Source organism: Colobus angolensis, unplaced genomic scaffold (genome assembly GCF_000951035.1).
Source record: "Colobus angolensis palliatus isolate OR3802 unplaced genomic scaffold, Cang.pa_1.0 Scaffold134, whole genome shotgun sequence".
Classification (NCBI taxonomy): domain Eukaryota; kingdom Metazoa; phylum Chordata; class Mammalia; order Primates; family Cercopithecidae; genus Colobus; species Colobus angolensis.
The window spans coordinates 2,824,932-2,827,636 of NW_012114422.1; the positions used below are offsets into that span (position 1 = coordinate 2,824,932).

Here is a 2,705-nt window from a genome sequence, read left to right on the forward strand (position 1 = left end):
GTTGCAGTGAGCCGAGATCACACCATTGCACTCCAGCCTGGGTGACAGAGCAAAACTCCATCTCAAAAAAAAAAAAAGAAACTGGATATTATCAGATGGAGAATCGATCTTAAACCACTCTATGGCAGCTTACTAAATTGAGAAAGCCTAAGAGGCTCCCTCTTGAAATGTAAACTGGAAATTAGTATTTAACCCAGATTCCATGGACACCAGATTTATTAAGAAATCAGAGTCCTTTCTGGAAAAAGAGGAGCTTGGCAGGAGACATGCATGGATTAGTTCAAGGTTTGCCCTTACTCCACCCATGAAAAGCAGCACCTCGTGGGGGCTTGGCTGCTGCTATGGGACTGACAGGCAAGCAAACTTTGGAATCACAGGTACAAGTTGCTTGCTACCAAAAATGCAATTTTGTAGGAAGTACAGCATTGGATCTCAGAATTGTGGTTTTAACATAGTATTGACACAGGGCAAGGCAGGGAGAATTTAAAAGAGACAAATGACAGCATCTGAATTAAAGTCTGCAGAGTCCAGCATTAGGGTTTATTAATCCACTAAAATCTAGGCCCTCCATTCAGGGGCAGAAGAGTGAGAAGGAAATGTACCACATGGGAGCAGAGGGAAAGGGGCTAGAGGCTAAGGGATAGAGCCTGGGTTCCTCTGGTTTTAGTACATAGTATCCTTGCTCACTGGCAAACATAACCCAATAAATAATAAGATTATTTAAATTTCTCCTCTTAGAGTAGGTGGCCCAAAAGGAGTGGAGAGAAGAGAGATAGAAGTATAGATAGAAGTACTGCCGTCTCTTAGGAAGAGAGAGGGAAATGTGAGGAGGGGTTGGTGAGTGTTCTCCCCTCCAATATCCATCTCCAAAATTCTTAGCCTCCCATTACAATATTCACTACAAGGTCATTTTCTTATAAATGAACATAGGCAAGTAAAAAATTATGGAAGCTGATTAAAACCCTACTGTTTCAAAGTCTGTAGGTATCAGCTAGAATACCCTACTGTTTCAAAGTCTGTGGGTATCAGCTAGAATATATGTAGGGAAGTAAAAAGAGTGAAGTTGCTTTTTAAATTTAAACTAAAATACGCATGTTTCTAGTTTTCAGAAAAGGTTCTTACAATAAAAGAAGAAAAATAAAACAGAAACTTGAAGAAAATACTATAATTTTATATTTTGCAGTCATTTTTAGAATAGTGTTTATGTATCCAAACTTACCCAAGAATGCATAAAGGACAGAAGCTACTTTTTTTCTCCAGGTTCATGAGCCTGAATTAGAGATACAGAGCTTGGATCCACTTGGATATTTCATAAATGTGAATTTACAGGTTATTAAGAGTATTTCATTTATCTTATTTATACATTCTCTAACAAGTTAATATTTGTGTCTTTTTAAAAACTGTTTTCACAATAAGTGATCCTAATATGGAGTTTTGAAACCTCTATTTTGTCCACAAGTAGTGCAACTATTCGTATACTTATAGACTCTTTAAGGTATATTCGTGAATAATAAGCACAATTCAACATTTAGAGATATGGCATATGTTTGCTTTTCCCTCTGGTGCTATGTGATCTCTGATTTTATTTAACCCAGACATTATTGTATTTTTCTTACGAATTTGAGAACATTAAGACCACCAGTCTAAAAGAATTTCTTTTTACTTTACCTAAGGAATCTCATTGACAACAAATTATATTTTTAGTCTGGCAGCTGTAGAACCATCCATGATGCTCTTGGAAAATGTGAAGAGGCATCTGAGGCGCCCTGTATGGATTAATGCCGATATTCTTCCTGGTCCAAATGGAAATAGCAAAGTAATAGATGCAAAACCATTTTTAGACACCGTGACATTCTTCTTTCCAGATGTGACGTTTTCCCTGGGTTGGACAACAGGATGGCATCCTGAGAAAGTCAATGAAGGTAATAATTCTAATAATGTATTTCTTGTTGGTCAAATTAAAATATCCTCCAGGTATAAAAATGTTATCTTTAATACAAAGCCCAAAACCCATTCGACAAAATCTAAGCCTAATGGAAAAAAAGGCCTGACCCTTCAGGTATGTGTAGACCCTTCCGTCTGCTCTTTCAGGTAGATGCCATGTTCACTGGTGATGCTGCAAATTTTAAGAGAGTTCATACATTTATAGTCATATAAGTAAAGCTTTTGTTAGCAATCTCTTTTTCTAATTTTTAAAAATATAATTTTCCAGATTTTAAAGGAAAGTGGAATATTTCCCTTCTTTTTATCAGGAAATCAGCAGCTAAACTAACATATTCACTTAAGATTTCTGTAAAATGTTCCTTTACTGACTGACCAATATTTTTTACAACTTGCTTTTGATAGAGTATAGAGTTACTTAAAATAGATATATTCTGGCTGGGCGTGTTGGCTCATGCCTACAATCACCACACTTTGGGAGGCTGAGGTGGGCGGATCACTTGAGGTCAGGAGTTCGAGACCAACCTGGCCAACATGGCTAAACCCCATCTCTACTAAAAATACAAAAGTTAGCCACGCATGGTAGCATGTGCCTGTAGTCGCAGCTATAGCTACTCAGGAGGCTGAGGCAGGAGAATCGCTTGAACCCAGGAGGTGGAGGTTGTAGTGAGCCAAGATTGTGCCACTGCACTTCAGCCTGGACAACAGAGTGAGACTCTGTCCCAAAAAAAAAAAAGTGTGTGTGTGTATATAGATATATTTAT

At 37.7% G+C, this 2,705-nt stretch overlaps 1 protein-coding gene across 1 annotated transcript in view; it reads left to right on the forward strand.

Annotated features, from left to right (window-relative positions):
* FAM151B (family with sequence similarity 151, member B) overlaps positions 1-2,705 on the forward strand; it is a 49,511-nt gene that overhangs the window by 30,015 nt on the left and 16,791 nt on the right. Inside the window, exon 4 of the mRNA XM_011934334.1 lies at positions 1,705-1,922. Within this exon, the coding sequence (XP_011789724.1) occupies positions 1,705-1,922 (218 nt within the window). The remainder of the gene's footprint in view (positions 1-1,704; positions 1,923-2,705) is intronic.